This window comes from Micrasema longulum, unplaced genomic scaffold (assembly GCF_059751315.1).
Source record: "Micrasema longulum isolate JH-2025_06_02 unplaced genomic scaffold, ASM5975131v1 h1tg000398l, whole genome shotgun sequence".
NCBI lineage: Eukaryota > Metazoa > Arthropoda > Insecta > Trichoptera > Brachycentridae > Micrasema > Micrasema longulum.
Window position 1 is genome coordinate 15,252 of NW_028277598.1, and position 21,293 is coordinate 36,544.

Sequence of the window (21,293 nt, forward strand, 5' to 3'; positions counted from 1 at the left end):
GGCAGATTGCCTAATATTGATTTTCTAAGGGCGCGACTTTGTGATTATTTCTTTGGCGACGACAGCGCCATGAGCCGGTGTCGCGGTGGAAATGTTAAACTAGAGGTGGGTAATGAAGGCAGCTACAAATCGCAATAGTTGAATTAAGAAAATTTCGCGAGATGTCGTGATATCTGTTTTCGAAGTTAATTTAGTCCCCGTTGCGTTGTGAATACTGTTATACTAAAAAACAACGACGTTTAAGTAAACTAACAAAGAATTTAGAATAGTCCAGAAGGAGCGTAGAATCATATTTGAATACATCGGACTGTGTCCGAAAATTCCCCCACTATGCCTCCCTTTCGCCGCGCGCATTCGTGATGCCGTCGCGTAATGTTAAACGATGTGAAAAAATATAATTATAACACAAATGTAAGGTAAACAAAAAACAAAAAAAAAGCAGTTAATTTCTCTAAAATTTTATCGTGCACGCGGAAATATTGATTGACACAACATAGAGCATAAGTAAAGGGTAATTTAAAAAGAGTAATTGAATAAATGAACTTCTAAAATATAAAACAAATTTTATTTTAGATAAAACGGATATTTTTATATCATGTTAAATAATATTTGATGTTTTAAAGATAATGTAGGTCAAATGTCCACGATAGAGTTGTTTAATTCGAGATTCAATTTTCATTAGTTCTTTCATTAGAAGAGCAAAGTAGGGTAAAAAAATTTACTACCCTGGCAACACTAACGAAATGTTCATTTTGTTTCTCTGATAATCTGACAGATGGAAAAATAATTTAATTTTTAAAAATTGATAACTAAAGTAATGTATTTGTAACATACACATTCATTTGCTAATAACACATGAAATGTGATTGCATCCTGTTTCTTTAAGATCCTAGCAGTATTTTTACACTTTAAAAGGACACAACACGGCATCGTTGAATTCAAATCAGAAGTTGCGTACTGAGCGACGTCTACAAATAAATTAACGGGTCAAAACGTGAACCTACTCATTTATGAGTAGTTTAGTCACCTTCTGTTTGATGTGCGTATGCGGTTTCTGGACTATTCTTAATTCTATGTAAACGAACTTACTCATTATTATTTTTTTATTGAAAGTTTTTAATAAAAAAAATAAACATATGTTATTACAATTTACTTTAAATATTAATAATAAATCAACTAACAGTTAAACATCGGGTGCTCAGACATAAGAATTAATTAAATTTAAATAAAAGAATTCTGACATAATATATTGCGCGCGTATAGAATTATAATTAGTAACTGGAACAGCCCTAGTAAATGTCATAAATTTTATTAAAACATGTTTGTTTGTTTGTGGATACTGTGATCACAATCACGGGAGAAATCTTAGATTTCAAAAAAGCTTTTGATACGGTTCGTGTTGAGACCATGATAAAAAAATTAAACGACATAGGAGTAAAATTTCAAGAATGTAAACTATCAAAAGCATACTTAGCAAATCGGAAGCAGTATACCTATGTAAATGAAAAAAAAGTCTTTTGCAAACAGTAAATTTTGGAGTACCAAAAGGATCTATTTTGGGTCCACTATTATATATTTTAGATATTAATGACTCATCACTGTACAATTTTAAAGGAAATATTATGTTTGCCGACGACATTGGACTATTCTATAAAAATCAAAGAGACTTTTTAACAAACAATGACATAAACAAAGACCCAACTATGTTGACTAAATGGCCAAACACAAACTTACTTACACTTAATGAAAAAAAATGCAATATTATCCATTTTGAATCTAGAAAAAAATGACATAAAGTAGATGCTTGCATAAATAATGAACGACTTACTGAAATTAAACATTTTAAATACTTAGGACTAAAAATTGACGAACAATTGACATGGACAATTCAAATGAACAATTTGATTAGCGAAGTGGCGACATTATCGAGTATTTTTTTAAAAATCAAAAACTTTGTTCCAAAAACGGAAAAAAAATATAATGTATGAAGGCTTTGTAAAAAATTAAAATATGTTATACGCAACTACTATGGGGAACAGGATATTAAAATGACATAAACAGACTACAAAGACAATAAAATAAAATATTAAAGTAAGTATATGACATTCTATATCTGTCTGCAACTAGAGAACTTTAAAAAAAAACTAAGCAATTAAATATAACTGAACTCTTTCAACTAGAATCATTAAAATTTATCAATAAATTAGCCACTAATGTAATTGTGGATGAAGAACTAAAACTTGTAAAAAATTGTAGTCAACATGGACATAATACGAGATTATCAGAAAAATATAATATGCAACTTTCTAAAACAAGACAAGGACAATCAAGACTAATAAACCAGGGACTGAAATTATACAATAAACTACCAGACAAACTTTTCAAAAGATGATGAGAATATTATTTTGAACAACAGAGTTTGAATGAAAAATGTTTATATTATTTTTGTAAAATGAATGTCATAATCCGTAAGGGTTTATAAACAAATTTTCAAAAAAAAAAAAAAAATACCAGAAGGCGCGTTGAACCAAGTGTGTTTTCATCGTACTGGGTCCAAAAGTCCCCCCTCTACCCGGCATCCCACCTGCGCGGATACGTGAAGTGGCCCCGTAATGTTGCCAGACCGCGAACAATATACACAAGTATAAAATGATTTTGTATTATGTTATGTTATATTTTACAACAAAAAATATTTTAAATATTTAAAACAGGTATTTTTATTAGGCAAACGAAAAAATAATCATATGGTAATTAAGTAAATTAATACCGTTTTATATAACTCAAAGGCTGATGGAAAGCCGGGTAAAAAATTCGACTTCTTTGGCAATACAAACAAACAAACAAGAACCTGATGCTTTGTAAAGTAAGCAGTAGCTAAATACTTTTAGGAGTTTTCTGCTTCCGTTCTCTTATTTCTTCATTTCCTACATAGCTAAACCACCGCACACCCGAAATTCTTCTCAGGTTTATGTTAGTATTTCGCTATATCAGGCCCTAGTGAGATGTCACGATTCAAATTCGTAGAGGAGAATAGGTGTTATGCAGGCGTTATATAGGCGGCATTTGGTTTTCAAATAATAAATATCTAGTCTCCAGGCACCCTTCATACTGATGAATGCGGCGCCCGCCATTCCTAATCACACTCCCTGTCCTTTTTTGAATTCTGCCATTTTCCGTTACATTTGAAAGAAAAAAACGAATTGCGCACAAAGGAATTATACTTTTCTGGCCCCTAAGCCATACAACTTTTTAAGCAAGGACAAATTGGTCAACAAAATGAAAAACAATATTTTCAAAGCTAGAGTTCATAAATGGATTGCTAAAAAGACTAGACAGGAAGCTGAGGAATATGTTTCATATATAAGAATTTAATTTTAGTTTCTTGAAAGTCCTTTTCCGTTTCATTGATGCAGGTATGTTTTAATTTTTTTTTTTTGATTTCTTTTGAATTTTTACACGATTGATGTGAAAATATGTATAATTATGTATAAAATAAATAATACACTGACACTTCGGAACGTGCCTGTGGGCCAATGGAGTGGGTATACCTATAAATATAATTATATTGAATTTACTGTACCTATTGTATAAACATTTTTGTAAACTATGTATTTGTATTTTATATTGGATTAAATAAATAAATAAATTTGCTCCCAGGGGTGCTATTCTGAATCTTCTCGCGGGGATAGAAAAAAAAATAGGCATTAAAATTTTTTGCATGTTACTATACTTTGCTCCATATATTGCTACACTGATGATTTAACGTCAAAAACATACGAAAACATGATGATTTTCATTAAAAATATTATTACGACCATAGCATAACGCAAAACACAATTAGGTTGAATTGACTGTATTAACTTTTATCCGTTTTTTAAACAGTTTTATTAAATCAAGTTTAAGTCCAAAATATCAAGTTTATTTGTAGCTGCTCGTCAAACTATTATTGACAGTTCAATTTCATAAATTAAAAAAAATACTTACTTGTTTATTTTTATTACCTTATACTTGTTTTTTATTTTTTTACTATTATATCAAATTGCACTGTAGTATTGGCAAATACGCATTTCATAGATACATATTTTTATTTCTTATTTTTTCGTGATAATATATGCTTGCTTGTTTATTAATTTAACTTAAAAATGTCTTTCTTGCTTACCGTAACACTTTATTTATTGTTTGCCTTACAGAATTTATTTCATAAGCAATTATCTTTGCATTTTTTGTTTATTTGCTTACTGTTTTTTCTTGCATACCTTTGTTATTATTGTTTTTTTTTTACTTTGTAAAACTTTTTATCATATCCTTTTTAACTAATTTCACAATTTTTTTCTGTATATTCTGTTTATTATTTAGTATGTTAGCATGTATTTCATTTTTATTTTTTGTAAATGCCTTTTGGGCGTTAATGAACAAAACAAATAAATAAATAAAAATAAATAATGTCGATCTATGAAATGTCAATTGTAAAACTATAAATTTATGTCATTTGACGTTTAATAATTAGTGATGCCATGTATGAAGCAAAGTGTAGTGGCATTTGAAAAATAAACATTTACAAATCAACTACTCTCCCTTGCGAGAAGATGATAATAGCACCCCTGCACTACTGTTCCAAACGTTCTTGCGGCCGTAGGAAACACTTTTATAGCGCGTATTTTGTATTTAAATACGCACTATAAAAGCCTTTTCTACGGCCGCGAGAGCATTTGGAATAGCAGCCCCGGCATTTGAAATTCTCGACCCTTTCGATGACCCTTGGTTTGACAGAGTCAGGGGATTTCGGGCATCAAGGCTCGAAATATTACACAAAATATGAGTTTTCGCAATATTGGTTTTTAAACCGATGCATGAGGAGTACCTATTTTACCTATCCACAGTGACATGAAGACTCTGAACTACTGAATCGTCATTTATAACTGCATGATCGGCATACTCTTGGTCGCATAGTTTTAGGAGGAGATGCATATTCCTCCATCTAGTTGAATAGACTTTCTTAGAATAAAATTCATAAGGGTTATAAATAAAACGATGCACTGACGAATAAAGAATACAAAAATGGTAAATAATTATCCATCTACCTGGGGCCTTACGCTGGTTTTTTCAATCTTGAGTGCGACTTCCGTTATTTGATGAAAAACAGCATTCTTGTAAAAGTCAAACAAATGATGTCGATTGAAAACGAGTCGCCTTTATCTTGAGCACTCGACATTGTTAATTGAATATGACATCGTAGCTTTAGCTGTAAAAAATTGTTCGTATAAAACCCTCGCCATTCTTCGACATTGAATCAAGACTACAACAGTGATAAATGGTATGATTTTAGTTGATAAAAAGATGTGTATTTGAGATACATATACTAAAACCAAGCAAATAATTTTGAAGTGTCTAAGTAAAACATTTTGATTTTGTTATAAAAATATTTCATTCACAAATAATAATGTTTAACTAGAAACAATGGATCGCGGATTAAAATTGATGCGACAGGAGAGCCATAGATACTAGTAAATACGTATTAAATACAAGTAAATACGTAAATACGTAACAGAGATGAAGAATATTTTATAAAAAAAAATACTCAGGGCATTTCCAGGGCTTTTGTGTTCACTTAAATACGTATTTGTTGAGGTTTTCGAGAATAGCATTGTGAAAAAGCAATCGAGAGGAACACTCGACTATTGTCAAGTTTGTCACAAAATGTTACATATTTCTAGCATAAGGCACCTGGTCCCCAATTCAACAGGTATATAACTTAAAAACCGGAGTTTGACTCTAGATGTGAACACTTGTGTGTGCGCTGTAGCAAATCCTCGACATACATGTCATTTTTAAGCTCTATTTAAAAGCTATAAAAATCAGTCAACAGTGTTTGATTTGCTTTTGCATATCTTATTTTTTTCAATCATGGAAAATTTTGAAGTCATTTTTTTGCAAAGACAACTGCAGCTAAAAGTCATAGTTTGCTCGTGGAATTGTATGGCAAACATGATCTTGCGAAATCTTAATATTTCGAGTTGTTTCAACGTTTTAAAAGTGGTAATTTTAATATCAAAGACAAAGAGCGGTTTCGACAGCCGAAATGAAAATGAAGACCAGATGGGAGTTGCGTATTATGAGCTTCTAAAACCGGGTGAAAGCATTACTGGAGAGCTGTACCAACAACAACTGATTCATTTAAAGAGAGCATTGAAGAAAAGACGGCCAGAATGGGAGACCAGACACGAGAAATTGATTTTCCAACATGACAATGCTCGGCCACATGTTGCTCAACCCGTTAAAAACTATTTGCCAAATAGTCCAGACTCGGCGCCTTCTGACTTCCATTTGTTTCGGTCGATGCAAAATGCAGTTTCCGGTATACGCTTCACTTCGGTCCAAGGAATCAAAAATTGGCTTGATTAGTTCTTTGATTCAAAAGATACCCGGTTTTTTGGGATGGCACTTACAAATTGCCGTAAAGATGGAGAAATGTTGTATTTTCCGATAGACAATACTTTGAATAACATAATTGTTAAAGATTTTCTTAAATAAACGCTCAAATTATCTTAAAAAAATCAAGTTCATAAATTATAGACCTAAAAAAAGAGTTGTTTTAGTTGCTTATCAAGTAAAATTAGAATATCTGTACTTTTTTTATATGGGAGTTGCTTTATTATTTACTTTGCTTATAATATACAAGGTTCATATTTCAAAAATTGGATTTTTCTGCTATTAAATATCTTAAAATTTATCTAAACTATTGGGATCAGGAGGAATATATTAATGTGGGCTAATCAGGAACTTCTCAGCATTTGAGAATATCTGTACTTAAATGTGTACATTGGTAAAAATATTTTAAATATCTTCGACAGAAACCTGTAAGCAGACATGTTTTAAAAACAATTTGATGCAAACGTTCAATTTTTCATACTGGAAATTGAACTGATTGAACTTTAAAGAAAACATAACTCTGTTAACTTCCCATTGTAATACAGGCCATGGTAACAAATTATTTTATTTTTATATCTCTTTGCTTATGCGCTGTCTAATGATTACAGTTTGATACCCTTACGAGGATAGGCGGTGGTTGAGATTATTTATGAATAGGTATTTGAACATAATTTGTCTATCACTCTTTCGCCAAATCCCTCCCCGATTCTGTGCAAAAAAGATAACTACACTTCGAACCGATTTATGCTTAACTAAAATCGATAAACCTTACATTTCACTGTCCTATTTTCCACACCCCAAAACTAAACCGTTTGGTTGTTTTTTTTAAAAGAAATAGTATCAAAATGAAATTTTTTAAAACGGTACGATTTCCCTTTTTTTGAATTAATAATCTGTAATTTTTGTATACCAAACGTCCGAAGACGGCAGATAAAACTGTATTGGTCCTAGCTCCCATAAAAAACAAATCATAAAGGAAAAAAAAATAATAGAGATACGCTTATTGTTTTCGTTATCGTTTTCGGTCATAAAAAAGTCAATAAAGGTCATAAAAAAGTCAATGAGATATTGTTTTAAATTGATTATTGCAACCAGATTTTTTTTTTTCAAAATAAAGGATACAATTCTATAACAAAAGGTTTAAACTAAAGTATTTGGATATTTCTTTTAAAAATATTACCAAAGGCATAATTTTAAGTAGAAATAAAGGAAAATAACAAATAAATATATGTGATTTAAAATGCTTGTATTTCTTTTCAAAACCAAAAATTTCGAATTGGGCTTCGGCCACTTTAAGATCAATTTATTATTTTTAAATTGTTTTAGGAAATTTGAGTTCAATACTTAGTCTTTATTGAGATCTCAGATACCTAAGTTTAGTCAAAATTTGAAATGGCGTAATCTGCCAGTCTAAAAGTAATTATATTTTAGTTACATAAAACTTTTAAGTATATTTTTCAACAGAAATACCCTTAAAAAATATTGTTTCTATATAATTTCTGTTTTTTTTTTTCTATTGCGCGATTAAAAAAAACCATTGGATTTAAAGTAGCAAAAACGTTTTAAAGTGGCCTTATGCTGTAACTACATTCGTAAATGTATTCGTCTCATATGAGAGGGAACGAGAGCGAAATATGGTTTCGATTGCGTTAGAATGAGGTGGATATATGACGAACGAACGAACTACCGACCATCTGTAATTTTCAAAAATAATCTGGAGATCTGAAATTATACTAAATTTTTTATCCATAAAAGAAATAAAAACACCGTTTTTTTTTTCATTTTAAATTATGCTCTTTTTTGAATTTTATTTTTAATGTGTATTTAATGAAATATTAACTTAAACTCTTGACAACTAATAAATTGAAAAATTACAGATGGTCCCTTTTTCAATCTGACTATCTAATATAGTATGTATGACACATAATATTTTAAAGTGGGGTTTATTTATAATAAATATTATATTTGAAACACAAACACCAACGATGTGTATAAGTGTAAGAAGTACTTACGATAATATACGTTATTATTCGGCATATAACAAGAAATACGAAATATCAGTAATAAAATCAAACTAAAATTATATCATTAACTGGTTTATTATAATAAATCAAGAATTTTGCGGTGTTTCAGAAAATACAGATTTTGGTTACTATCCGACTAATCTGTTGTAGGCGTTTCCATTGTGCGTAGTGGACATTTAGTTTATATAACTAAATTACATTTTTTGTGCCCTAAATAACTTAATTCTTCTATTTTTTGCATATTGTTTTGCAAGAAATTTTTTAAATGCTATACAAAAATTAAAAACAATACACGTGCCGGACGTCCATCTAGTCCGAAAAATACAATCGTAACTGATACATGGACCACTTCCGGTTATCTCGTTCGTATTCTAAAAATTATCGCAAGGGTTAATACAATAGTACACTTATCTAAAAAATATGAGATATGACAGAATGCGTCCCAAAAAAACGTCACTAATTGCAATGATTTTTTTCTTCATCGTGGCTTAAGATATAATAATATCAATATATATTAATAACTAAAATAAATTAAAAACCCAAAATCAACATCTTGCGGGTTACGATATTATACTTAGGGGTCGATATGTTGTGATAGATTTCCGCCTTCCGGGAAGCCATATTTTTTTTACGCTTAGTATATTTTGATTGGCTACGGGTTCTACTTTTAAACTTCATGACAATTCAACGACAAGAACTGGTGACGTGACGGGTGGAGTATTTTCAAAATTACAAATCTTTAAATTATAATCATAGCAATAAACATAATAAGTAAAAAAAAACCTAGTTTGACAGTCTATTCACAGGCATAAAAAAAAATCATCATTCCCTATTCGCTCCTAATGGTGCATAGAGCACTGCATTGGTATACTTATCGCAGTGTATCTTCATCATTTTTGTAACATGAAGGTAAGATGATCAGTCTAACGTTTTCGGTACCAGTCCTGGGACCATGAAATATTAGTGTGAAAATACCCTTTTAAATAAATATTTCATACCAACCATGCCGGGAATCGAACCTGAGACCTTTTGTATGGTAAGCAAACGCCCTGACCGTTACACCACGAGGCCGACTAAATAGCTCTTTATTATATTTGACATCGATCTTGTGGGTGATCGAGCCTGAGACCTCATGCGTTTAAGATAAACACGTCGTCCATTACTAGTATACGAAGGTTCCTATCCTTGCACAGGTAGGCGAACTTATATAAGTGTAGCTGTCCCTTTCTAATACTCTTGTTTTATCGCACTATTCTAAATGTAGTATATTTATGCACCTACACGTACGCAGGTACTGGACTCTTCGTTCTCTTCTATTTTGTCAATGTAGCTGTGAGCTTACTTCACCGAAATCGAAAGTTGTAGCGGCGTGTCCGCGTGTATAATAAACTGAGCAGTGCTTCAAATGGAAAAATCAAGTTCTGTTCTTGACGAGACACGTATCATGAATTTAAAAACAAGACAGATGATTTCGCGATAGTGAATGTAATATAATAAAAGAAGGAACATTGGACCGCCCTCTATTAAGTAGCCTGGATCTTCAAAAACGTATGAATGCTTGAAGGGCAAAAATCAACACAATATATCTAGACAGGTTACAGTGACCTCAGGAGCTTATAACACTGCGTCATCTACAAGAATAAGCATAGTAAAAAGTTTTATTAATGTTTTGTCACAACTGCAGATATAATCAAACTGTTGATCTCGGTTTCGGGTTACGATTTACGGTGAAACCAGAACTCTGTTCAGTGTGAAAAGCGGTGAAACATAAAAAACTTATTTGTGGGCTTTTATTTACTTAATTAAAAATTTATTTCCCAAAAAACACGTGGTATTTTAAACAATTTTTTGTGGATTCACTAAGTTTTTTCAGTCTTTATAGTGGTTGCTGTTTATTTACTCGAGCTTTTATGAAGAAAATCATAAAAAGGCACAATTCATTCGCTATTAAAATTTCAACAATGATAAGCAACCCTCTACAAAATATATATAGATAAAATCACAAAATTGATGAAAAATTTACAAAATTATTTTGTTAATAATGTCCAAGTTTTTTCTTGTTTGGATATCATTAATTAAAAAATCAGTTTGTACTGTTTAAACTAAACGTGTTGGAATGTTTAAACTAAACGTGTTGAGATAACAGTAATGGAAATACGCATATAGTTTTATTTCACTTTTATTTATATTTTTTACCAGTAGCCGGGTTTCGTCATGACCGACATCGTCAGACTGATAAGACCAGCCTAACAATATCGGTCACTATAAAACCCCGTCAGTGGTAAAAATTATAGATAAAAGTGGAATAAAACTACGTATATACGTATTTTTCTTATTTTAATAAAAATGCAGTTCCACTAAGAAATGTCAGTATAGAAACTCAATCTATTAAATGATTTTTTTTTTAGATTTAATCATTTATTTATTTATTTGCTATACGGCACAAGTGCCTTTTACAATATAAAATATAACAATATAATGAGTAAGTTTGATTTACAAAAATTAAAAACTAAAAAAAAATATTAAAACATGGGTATAAAAATAAAATAAAATAACAAGAAATATGTAAATATACATGTATATATGTGTATAAAAATAAAATAAAACAACAAGAAATATGCACATATACATGTTTATATGTGTAAAAATATAAAATGAATAAACACCAGATCATTTGCATAACTAGCTTTTGCAAATAATTTGTTGAATCAAAGATTTCAATTGAAAACGTAATAATTCATTTATGATACTGTAGATACGAAATTTAAATCGTGTTTCTATTTCATTTTGTTTATTGTATCTTTTCCCGGGTAAACCTTGTTCCTGTAAAATAAATAAATAAATTCTCATATCTGTAAAGTATTGTTAAAGTAAGATTCCCATTTGAAGCACTGCAATAGGAGCCTCTGAATGCGCTATTGCCTCACGGTAAAGTGGTTTTCAGTTTTATACGAGTTGCCGCTAGGTGTGCTGGTGTGCAGTGCCGACTGTACGCGTTTATTTTCAACCGCTGACATCTGCGTCCAATATCACGTTCTATACAAATATGGCCTGTTAAAAACTTTGTCTTCTCTTCCGAATATGACAACTATCGATTATTATTCGTGTTAAAAGTGTTCAAAGTGGTCAAAATGGTGGTCTTGAGGACATTTTATGTTTTTGTGACATTTGCCGCGCTAGTGAGATCTGAGGTAAGAAATTCCGCTCTTCTGAACTTTAACTAACTTCACACCTTTCTTAGAGCCAAACGTTAAAATGAAAAAAATTAAAAGTAAAACCTGTAATGTTTAAAATAGAATAAAACAATTTAAATGGATGATTAAAGTACAAGGCCAGCGTTAGTATTTATATATTTTCCATTTACATATAATTATGTGACGCCTGCGCCTGCGACCCTGCAGCATGTAGAACCCATCTAAAAACATTGTCATTCACACAATATTTAGATTAAACAAACACAGCTTGTTCTATTGAAATCTAGCGTACCACTACGTAAGAACTCTTTATTTATTATTTCAATTTATACAACCAGATGACATCGGTCTTCTGAATACGTTAGTACCTGTTTTTTTATTATTTTATATGTGAGTTGCATCATTCTTTCACCTTGCTTGTAATGTACAAGGTTTATATTTACTTCAAAGGGATAGTTATTTATTTGTTTACTTCAAAAAAATAAAATATTCTATTAAATTTACTTCAATGAAAAACTTTTTTTTTTTTTTTATAAAACGAAATATTTTTGTTCTTATGATTCACCCAAATATTTCATTTTGAGGGCCATTTTCAACGAGTTGTAAATAACTCACTATTAGAAAATGGAAATAAAGTTGGAGTAGAGTGGGATTCGAACCACGGACCATTGGTCCGTGAGTCCGAGACACTAGCCACAGGACCACAACCTTGTTTAGTTATTTAGTTGATATATTATGTAAGGATCGGGTGGAAGGTTTCGGATGTAGCATGTTTTAGGAGCCTCTCCGCATTTGCTCTAGTGACGAGGAAACTACAGAAAACTCGTCAGGAGAAGGCGGACTGTTGTAATTCGTCAACAGATTTTCCGATCCACTTGAAGTGTGTTCGGCATTTGGCGTCCTGCTATCATTGATACCTTTTATTGCCTTTACCATATCTATCATGTACAATGTTACCTCTCTTGACAAGTCCTTATGACTAATTACTACATGAACATCGTGTAAATCCTCATTTAGACTTCTGCATCGCGTCTCCAGCTGCGTTCTCTGCAGACTAAAAAAGGGGCAATGCATCAATAGATGGGAGACATCTTGGAGAGTAACATCATCGCATGGGCAAGTGTTGATCTCAGATATCTTGAATTTATGTAGCTCATAAATCCACCATGTCCTGTCAGGATTTGTTCGTATTCTGCACGCTGCAGTTTCCTGAATTCAAAAGCATGATAAACAGGTGGAAAAAAATTGTGACCTTTCCTGTGGGTTCTGCTAAATAGCAATCATTCCAGAGCTGTAAAGTTTTGCTTCTTATTTTTCTCTTAGCAAAACTTATTGAAAAGTCGGCAAAATCAGGAACGGTTTTTTTGAGAGTTGCTTCCCGAGCCTTTTCGTCAGCTCTTTCATTGCCAATTATAGTACCTGGATTACGTACGACAAGGTATGGTCTAAGTTATATGCTGTTCTTTGCTTGTAGTAAGTACAGCATGCTACCGAAGTCCTATAAAATATTTTTTTAAATACGAAATTTATTTTTAAATTTACTACTTGAAGGGGTGAAATTTAGTTTTGAGTTTTTGTTTTACCTTCGATATTTCTTACAATACGTAAATATTTATCAGTATGCTTTGTTTTAATTTCATTGCATTATAAACCTAACTTGCCAAATTATTTTAGTTTTATGTATATATTATTGCTATATTATCACTATACCAGTGTGTTAATAATTTTCTGTCCCAAAATGAGATTGTTGAAGCTCCTGGAAGTACAAAAAAATGATTTAATAATAATAAAATATAAATAAAAAAAACAATATTCATTGGATTGTTTTTCTGTGTTCTAGGGCGTTTTGGTGGCTATGCAAATCAAATTTTAAAAAAACCTTTTCCAAACTTGAATTTAGAAAAAAACTTTCAACGGCATTTGCAAAAAATATCCCCCGCCCCCCCCACTCAAATGGGTCATCTATAACTAAAACCCGCTATTTCTCCATAGCCGTAATAGGGAATGACGGGTTTTATTTATTTATTTACGGAAATTGTCCATTTATACAATTTTTAAGGTGTTAGTGTAACAATAATTAAAAAACATTTAAAAAATAAGGAAGAAGCATTGACAAACATTGAACTGAGTCATATTTTTTGTTATGCGGCACGATTGGCATGGCTTAGCTTGAAATTTTGTGCATAATATGTTCTTTAAATATATAATATATACCATTATTTTATTGTCTTTGTTTTGTCTTTGGTTAATGTATTTATGATCTGTTTGTGAAGTTTCCATTTGTTTTTTTAATCCGTAGATATTTTAATTTCATTTAAAAAATAATTTATTGTTTTCGATTGAAAACGGATAATCACAGCAATAAAACATAATACATAAACGACTAAATAAAGTTTATAATCAATCTTTGCGTTGTAATCTGAATTATTTAACCTTGTATCTCTTGGCTAACGGCTCGTATAATATTATAAAATATATATTATATTTATAATATTATTGCTTGTTGCCCACCACATTTACTTGTCGCTCGTCTAAATTAGATTCAGTTCTTTTAATTAAATTTATTTTAAATCTTCTCATTCGAGTCGGACAACGTGTAAAATGGAAAGTTTATGTTATGTAAGAAAAACGATAATTGACCTCGACCTTACTTACACAATATTATAGTTAGATATTTTATCATTCTTCTTCTTCTAGTGCCTTGCCAAGTCCCCCCTACGTAGGCGATCACTACAGCGAAAGCATATGTATCTGTCCTGCGCTAATTTTACATTTCGCAGCCATGACGATTACTTATTGATGTACCCGCCGTAGTGATTCCTGGGAAAAGATGACCAGAGTGGTTTCCCGTTGCCTTCTCTGGATCATTATAACTAACTATTTACCGATAAAATTATGGGATTTGTTTACTTTTTTTGTTAACATTTTCAAACATTACATTATTTTTAGACACGTCACTACGTACATTTATAAATATATTTAATACGCATTATTTAAAAATAACAGGAACACAAAAATTCACATGTCCACAATCCCTGTGCGTAGGTGGGTTTAGGTTCTTTTTTTGTGAATCAAACAAAAGAAATGAAAATTGTAGTATAATGTTTTTTTATATGCATTACATATTATGTTTACATAATATTTGCAAGCATATGCATACGTATATTGTACATAATATCGATATAAATTTTTAAAAAATAATACTCAAATAAACAAACACAAAATATCAATAGAAAATAAAACAATATCGACAGTGGAAAAGGTTCTAAGCGACAAGTAGCAGCTTTACAGCAGAGATTAATAAAGTTTTTTTTTTTATGAAAAAGTATATACCTATTATTTTGGCGTGACTCCTACTCAATTTAAACAAAAAATTCAAATAAGAGATTTTTCAAGAATTTTTTTGTAAAGTTGACTACATGTCTCTTAGGAACATTTCCGTTTCCAAATGGTATATACAAAGTTAGTCTAAAATGAGTAAAAAGTTTTGTATCCATAAATGCTTTTAAAAAAAAATTGGAACTGGTCGGTAATTAATAAAAATAAGTTGTTTATTTTTAGTAGATTTTTATTAAATTTTTAATGAATAACTACAAAGTAAGCGTTTCAAATATCAATTTAAGGCTAAAATTTGATTGGCTGCAGGTAAACTCTTCGCAACATGTATTGCTTGTAAAATTGCATCTACAGCGTTGGAGAAAATTGCTTTGTGTATGTATGTTTTAGTGAGGATTATTTGAAAATCAGTTGGGCGGCATTCACCTGTAAGATTTTTTAGACTATAATTTAACGATGATGTTTATATCGAATTATTGATACGTCGCAGGTTCTCTGAAAGCCTAAATTTTCATATTCCCTTCTCAAAGGGGATTTCAGTTAAAACTTATTTTTCTTCGGTTGAAATTTCTACTTTTATGATCGACCACTTTCAATTACAATAAGTACTATTTCTCCTTTATTCAAATCGAATAATTGTATCGAGATTAAGGGGAGCCGAGATTCAAGGCTCATGTGCCCACAAAATACACCTCTTCATGTTTCCCAATACCAGATGCTGATACTGCGTTATACCACTTCTGGTTTCGATCCGAAAACAAGTCGTGGGAGGGGAACAGATTCCATAAATGGTGTTTCGCGTCACCACGCGCGCCTCTGAGTCCCTTCTCAGCACATTGCAAAAATAGGTCTTAAGCCCTGTAAATGCCGTATTTTGATTATTTTTGTAATATTCAGATAAGATGATCTGTCTTACGCCTCAAGTACCAGTCCAGGGACTATGAAATATTTTCGTCTAAAACAACCTTTAAATCAATATTTTATGTCAAGCATGTCGGGGATCAAACCCAAGACATCTTGCATGGTAAGCAAACGGGCTTATTTTATTATACCACTAGGTGGACCCCTGGCAAGAATTTTATGAAATATTTGCTTAAAATGTGGTTTTTCACCCCTGTGGACTGACTCCTTAAACGTTAGACTGATAACCATCATCATTTCCTTTTTTAAATTAATGGTGCATAGGGAACTGCATTGTAACACTAACCGCAGCATATCTCGATCATTTTGGTTACATAAAAGATAAGATAATCAGTCTTTCGCTTCATGTGCCAATCCAGGAACAATAAAATGTTGCAAAAAATGCAAAGTAGAATCAACTTTGAAAACAGTATTTGATGTATCAATGCAGTGCTTTATGCATCATCATATAATCATAAATAATAATTTATATCACACCATCATTTTTTCTGCTAACCTTGCCAGGAATCAGATGAAGTTTAATAATTAATAAAAAATGCCAGCTAATACAAAATTTACCTTGGTATGCTTTACCGACTTGTCATCTCTGACGTCGTATTATCAAATACAACCTAAGTGACGCCGAAATTTTACTCCGCGTTTTTAATTTAATTAAAATTAAAATTAGTCCGCATTCATATTTCAAATAGGCTTCTGTAATAAAAAGCAAAAATCATTAAAAATTTTAACATAAACTAATTATACAAAAATGAATTAAAACAGACAATGACAGTTCCTAAGACGGTATCGTCAACTATTATTTAAATGGCAGTATGGTCACGATAATATGGACCGATGAATATTTTGATCAATTCAATTTGTTAATCATGCAAAAAATTCTATGCAAAACGGAAATTTCATAGTTAAGGTCCTGATATGTTGTATGGCTGTGTCATGTATTCACATGTACAATTACACATACATTATAAATGCAGTTTTGTATGGACATGATAATATTCCTGTTGGTGTTTTATGCCTTACCACGACCATCTACTTCCTGCGGTGCCTTATCAGGTCTCCCCGATGTTGGCGATCACTACAGCGAAAGCATCTCGGCCCTGCGCTACTTTTATATTCCGCAGCCAGGACAACTGCTTATTGGATGTACTCGCCAGAGTGATTCCTGAGAAACGATGACCAGAGTGATTTCCCATTCCCTACTCTGGTGGATTTCTCTGTCGGGGATACCTTCCCTTATCTGGTTGGTTTTGGTTTAGTGGCGACAGAAACTCGCCTTTCATCCTTTCGTGATCGGCTACGACCATTCCGTAATGAGTGTGTATCATATCGGGGGATAATTACTACGACTAAGTTACTTCAAAATCAACATTTGTAAGTTTCCCACTAAAAACACATTTTTTATCGTCCATGAATGCTACGAACAAAAAAGTCGTGACTAAACAATGTTTTCAGTATGTCTAAATGTTTGCAGACTGGCTGGATTTTCTCTTAGGGAGTTATTCAGATCTAAATTTGTTGCAACAGAGGGAAAAAAAATTAAGAAGGGAATATGGTAGTTGAGGCATTTACAGGGCTTATGATCTATCGTTGACTGATTTAAGTGGCCACTTTACACTCAGTGTAACATTCCCCATTCCGCCCATATTTATACATCCACATTTCCTCAACTCTTCCATCATTTGACTTTTTACTTTCTCGAAAATATTTTCCCTCTGTTGCAACAAATTTTAAGCCATTATTCATTCAAATAGTTTTAAAATGACTTGATTCGTCTATTTGTAGCATTTATAAAGGAGGATAAAAAAAATTGTTTTCGGTAGGTAACTTACAAATCGTCGCTTCAGTTCGTTTTTGTCCAACATACTATTACACAAATCTGCAGTAATATAATCTTAAAGTTTTTTTACGAAAGGGCATAAATAATGGCCACAACTTGAAAAAAAAATCGTTTAAAAACTCCTCAAACAATTTTTAACAACAACTTTTTCGTTTTCATTTGATTAAAAAAAGTTTTCTCAGAACTTCTCTACACTTAACTCAATTTCGTTAAAAAAGGTCTGTTGGACAAAAACGAACTAAAGCGACGAAATGCTGATTTTGAAGTTACCTAGTTGTCATAATTACCCCGCGATATTATTCCGTGTTGACGATGTATTCACACAAGGTCAGGTAATTAAAACTACCTATGAGTCTCGTGTACATAAGTACACATAAAACACATGTGAGCCGTATTCTATATTTTATTTTCCCTTCTTGCAGTTTTAAAAGCCACGAACAATATGTTTCTGAAAATACTGCTTTTAACAAACAAAACTTACTTAAATACTTTCCACTAAACGCCTCGGGCAAAAGTCATTGAGGCTCTCTTACTCAGTAAATTCAGAGTTCCGGTGCGGTGGTACCCTGGCAGTCTATTATATTTGCAACAAGCAGAGTACATTACGGGGATCAACAATTCTTCATCCTCCCGTAGCTATTACAATCGTGGAGACTGTTACCTGCATGACAGGAAGAGGGCTGCATTGTTTTGATGAAATAGAAAAATCTATGCGGATTAATGAGGAGAAGGTGGATGCATCGCCTGAGGCCAACAAGTCGTCCGCGCCCTTCGGACCCTCTCGACGTTTCCGTTCATTTTTCTTAAAAATTAAAATATTATAAAAAAGCTACGAAAAAACTAAAAAACTAAAAAACAATCACAAACCTTTACAAAAAAAATATGTACGACTAGATATTCAGATAACAGTTAATATCAAATTGTTCATAAAATAACAGAGAAAACGTAAAAGTCGTAATATTTACAATAATAAACAGTTTACGTAAGGGAATTTAAAAATAATATGTTTTGTACTTATTTGTTATTTTACGCTTTGTAACAGCTGATGACGTGCCATATCCCTGTTGAAGACAAGATTTATATTTTTCATTAAAAAAAATCTATCCGTCCCTCTTGGAAAATCTATACTAATCTATCTTTCAAGAATAAATAATTAGTGTTTGAATTTTTGTTAATAATTTGTAAATATGTAGTAATTAAGTATACGTATTTGCAATATTTCAGTGCGTATTACTAACCTATATTGTAATTAAATATGCATTCCAATTAATATTTTTTTGTCACAAAATTATGAAATAGAAGACACGTTCGTTAATACTCACCACGCAATTTAACTTATATACAGAGCTGGAACATTAGTTATAGTGTAAACATCTGAATATTGATATCTCATTTTTGTAACGCCTACCTCAAAGTTGTTTTTTTAGTTTAAATACTGGAAGATGTTCAGATTTTAGATTAGTAAAAAAGACGCTATCGTTGTATCCTGTCCAAAGTTAAATAGCGTATATCTATATATACATACATATATATATATATATATAGATAAGTGATGGAATTAGTTGCAGGATAACGAGTTCCTGCACCCACTCACAAGGATTTGGACTTGCAGCTCTTTCAAAGATATAAGGTACTATATACTGACATCGCCCACTGAAATTTAAATGGAGATTGAAAGAAAAAGGCTGAAACGTCTTTCATATTGGTTCTTAAAAGCTTTTTGTGTGTAAAGATTACCCCTATTCACAAAAAAGATTTTCACGAAAGTTTTACAATTTTATTGAATAATTCCATTTACGAGTATTTACTTAACTCATTTTAGAATATAAGTTTGTAAAATATAAGTATCGACGTATACTTGAGAGTAAAAATATACTTACAGTTTTTCTGTGATAATGATGATAAAAAAAATATCATTATCATTCTCTTTTCTGTACCCAGTGGTGCCTTAAACACTTCATTCATAAACCAAACGCAGCGTACTTCAATCATCTGATATATGAAGGTAATATGATAAGTCGTACACTTTAGGACCAGTCAAATTTATCAAGTGGGTACTTAAATTATATTCAGTTGATGAACATTTGACATTAACCAAAATACAATGATGTCTTTCTGAAAACAAATGTCGTGCTAGTAATTAAAAAACGTTTAAAGTCATTTATAAATTGTAGCTATTTGGTGATATTTTTTTCCATTTCAACTATGCATAATGCGCTGGCTTTAGATTTAAGCATGCGTCATAGGATGTTTTTTCATCTCTCAAATGTAAACATATGACGTTCAATATACCTAGAACTATTGGTGAGGTGTCAGCATTTTTATTTTACGTATACGGTACTCAGGTATTCATGTTGAAGTCACTGATTCTGAGAACGATGACGATTCCTGTAGTAACTCGCCACGCCCGAAGTCTTCACAAATTGCACATAAAAGATTATTTAATTCTTATATTCAGTTAGTTATTAATTTATTATTAAGTACACATAAACCACATTAACCCCGATGGACGCTGTAATGCGATCCGAAACGTCGGTAAAAAGTACGAAGGGCACACGGTATAATATCCCAGAAAAACTTATTGTAAATCTGAACGGCCGTGAAAATCTAAGAAAGCAGTTTTATTTGTTTTGTTATATTGATATAGAACTACTTTTAATTTAAAATAATAAAATCTCTATTTTAGTACATGCTGAGCCATGTTAGTGCACTAGTTTTACATGAAGTCTCTTATATTGAATACGAACTGAACCCGGCAATGCTTTGCTCTTACTATATTTGAGTACATATTTGTATTTATAGATTAAACGATTATGATCGAAAGTTTGATATCAATTATTTTATTTAGTTAAAATTAGATATGTACACATACATGATTATTTTTGTGTTTCGGATTCCATAAATCGTGAGGATATGCGGTGACATGGTATTTTGATAAATAGGTATTTGAACATTGTTTTTTCTGTTACTGTTTTAAAAATGCCACCCCAATGCTTTGCAAAAAAGAAAACTGCATTTCGGACCTTTTATGCCTAACTAAAATAGACAAAACCTACGTTTCGGTGTCATAAAAAAAGATAGTGTAACTTTTTGTTAATAAGTAGGAACCTAGGTAATTGTTTATTATTGTAGTCAAAATCTAATAATAATTAATATTCAAATATTGAATTAAAGTAGGTACCTAAGTACTCGTTTATGTTTGAATTCCAAAACATCAAATAATTCATTTTTAAATTAAGAATTCTTTTTGCGAATGTCAAACTCTCCTCATCTCATTAACAAAGGTGCATTTAATTAAGGAATGCAATTTTCAAAAATGTATTGAATGTCAGTTAATATTATTTTTATTTTACCAAAAATACAGTTAAAAGAAATTAATGGGTATAAATTATAAGGAATTCAATGAAATAATCTGATTAGAATTCATAAAAAATGAATGTTGTTAGTAATAATTAAAAAAAAAAATCTTTTCAAAAATTTAACATCTTTCCAATTTTTTTTTGCACTTGCATTTTCGGCAAGTGCTGCTCTGGTGAACGAAAAAAATCATTT

At 31.3% G+C, this 21,293-nt stretch overlaps 1 protein-coding gene across 1 annotated transcript in view; it reads left to right on the forward strand.

Moving 5' to 3' along the window:
- Window positions 1–11,395: 11,395 nt before the first annotated feature.
- LOC148281915 (uncharacterized) overlaps window positions 11,396–21,293 on the forward strand; it is a 67,083-nt gene continuing 57,185 nt past the window's right edge. The window contains exon 1 of the mRNA XM_088225907.1: window positions 11,396–11,644. Coding sequence (XP_088082033.1) covers window positions 11,585–11,644 — 60 coding nt within the window. The 5' untranslated portion in view covers window positions 11,396–11,584. The remainder of the gene's footprint in view (window positions 11,645–21,293) is intronic.